Source organism: Limulus polyphemus, unplaced genomic scaffold, assembly GCF_000517525.1.
Source record: "Limulus polyphemus unplaced genomic scaffold, Limulus_polyphemus-2.1.2 Scaffold3768, whole genome shotgun sequence".
In the NCBI taxonomy this organism is placed as follows: Eukaryota; Metazoa; Arthropoda; class Merostomata; order Xiphosura; family Limulidae; genus Limulus; species Limulus polyphemus.
This window is the reverse complement of record NW_013669378.1, coordinates 86,450-88,953: the sequence shown is the minus strand read 5'-3', so window position 1 is coordinate 88,953 and position 2,504 is coordinate 86,450. Positions and strand designations below refer to the sequence as shown.

The following is a 2,504-nucleotide window of genomic DNA, read 5'->3' as shown; positions in this document are numbered from 1 at the left end:
ATGAAAGAAACAAATACTCTTGAACTCTCATCCAATCAGAAATAAGTGATATAAAGAAGCATTGAACACGATGGCTAGTGGAAGAAAACTTGTTGACGAAACTTTCTTGAAAAAAAAACAACCTAATAAATAATGCACTTGAGCTCCTGCCCAATCAGAAATAAGGGTTATAGAAGCGATAAACACGGTGGATAGTGGAAGAAAACTATGTCGACGAAACTTTCCTGCTTTCTCAGGTTCAGTGCCAAAGCTAAGAAGTGTATTTAAACCAAAAGTAAGCGAAAACTGAAATTGGCCAAAAGGAGCGTGTAAAAATTATCGTGTAATTCAAAAAAATATTTTCGTAACATTGGCGCATACAAAATGAATGTTGTTTCCTCTAGAGGTTTTTATAACTTGTTTTGTTTTGTATACCTCTCTGTGGGGTTTGTAAATCCGGAGCGTATTGAAAATGGACATAAACCAATTATTCAAACAAGTAACAGTTCGGAAGTTTTTGAAACACTTCAGTCACAGACGCTGACCTCAAGCTCCCCAGGAAATTTGACAGAAGTTATCTCTATAAGTCCAACAGCAGGATTGTTGAGGTCAACAAAATCACCAAAAATTTTAATGAAGACCCCAGGACATCTGGAGGAGATTATAGCTACTACTTCAACGGAATCCGTTCCGGAGATTTGGATGGAGGCTGAAAAGGAAAGCAAAAAATTGATTGCCTCTCTTTACCGTGCCCTTCTTCCTAACCTCATACGCACTAGTGGAAAAATGGAAATATCCAGTCAATGTATGTCCAGTTTGCTGAAACTGGTGTTTGGAGTGAGAAAACTCAAAAGCTGGTCCCTGAGAAGTAAGTAAAAGTAAAGCCGCTACTTTGTGTAACATAATGTTGTTTTATTAATAATATACCCCCCCCCCCGGTGGATAAACGATAAGTTTATGAACATACAATGCTAAAATCCGGGGTTCGATTCCTCGCGGTGTACAGGGCGCAGATGGATCATTGTGTAGGTTTTCGCTTAAATAGCACGAACAGCTTAATAATATAAATGATGAAGGAAAAATAGCCGTAAATTAATAACTATTAAATTGGTCAAGTAAGTTTTATACTCCAGTATATTTTAACAGGAATTTAATTACTTAATCGACTAAACAAAGACATTTTTTATAAGCTTCTAGCAGGAAACTAGACAAACTCTTATTTAAAAGGGTTAGAGCAGTTCATATGAAAGGCTCTGACATTTCTCCCCCCCCCCTCAGTGGCACAACGGTATGTCTGCGTACGTACAACGCTAGAAACCGGGCACAGATAGCCTATTGTGTAGTTTTGTGCTTAACTTGAAACAAACAACGTTTCTTTTATTATAAAATGTTATTAAAAAACTAGATTATCACATTTGTGGGGTGTTTTATAGCAAAACCACATCGGGCTGTCTGCCGTGTCCACCGAGCGAAATCGAACCCCCTGATTTTTAGCGTTGCAAGTCCTTAGACTTACCGCTGTCCTACCGGGGGGACTATTAGATATGATTAAATCGAATCAATGAAAACTATAGTAGTAATATTACGCAAGTTTTGTTTAATGGAACCATGTCTAGAATCTAATATGAACATTTTTTTATCAAAATTTAGTCTATATATATTTTTTAATTTTTTATATATTGATTTTTTAGTGTATATATATATGTGTGTGTATTTCTTATTTTTTTGCACACTAGAAATATGGCTTTGCTTCACTTTCCACACTAAGAGTGTGTCGGTGTGTGTTTTTATAGTAAAGTCACAGCGGCTATCTGCCGTGTCCACTGGGGGACATGGTCCCCACACTTATCATAGAAATGGAAGAGGAAAGTTTGACTCCACACGGACTTTAACGGTTTCTGACTTGGTCGTCTGCGGACTTACAACATTAGAAACCGGGTTTCGATACCCGTGGTGGGCAGAGCACAGATAGCCCATTGTGTAGCTTTGTGCTTGATTTCAAACAAACAAAGTCTGTGAACATATAAAGTATCGTACAGGTTCAAATATTAATATCAACATTGAATAAAATATAGAAATAGTCGTGGGATTCAAATACCAATATCAAGACTGAATAAAATATAGAAGTAGTCGTGGGATTCAAATACTGATATCAAGAGTGAATAAAATATAGAAGTAGTCGTGGGATTCAAATACCAATATCAAGACTGAATAAAATATAGAAATACACATGAGATTCAAATATCAATATCAACACTGAATAAAATATAGAAATACACGTGGGATTCAAATATCAATATCAACAATGAATAAAATATAGAAATACACATGATATTCAAATACCAATATCAACACTGAATAAAATATAGAAATACACGTGGGATTCAAATATCAATATCAACACTGAATAAAATATAAAAATTTACGTGCGATTCAAATACCAATATCAACACTGAATAAAATATCGAAATACACGTGGGTTTCAAATACCGATATCAACACTGAATAAAATATAGAAATACACG

At 35.3% G+C, this 2,504-nt stretch overlaps 1 protein-coding gene across 1 annotated transcript in view; it reads left to right on the top strand.

Annotated features, from left to right (window-relative positions):
- The first annotated feature begins 209 nt into the window (after nt 1–209).
- The window catches only part of LOC106470006 (nose resistant to fluoxetine protein 6-like), a 36,130-nt gene continuing 33,835 nt past the window's right edge, over nt 210–2,504 (top strand). Inside the window, exon 1 of the mRNA XM_013930526.2 lies at nt 210–847. Coding sequence (XP_013785980.2) covers nt 364–847 — 484 coding nt within the window. The 5' untranslated portion in view covers nt 210–363. The remainder of the gene's footprint in view (nt 848–2,504) is intronic.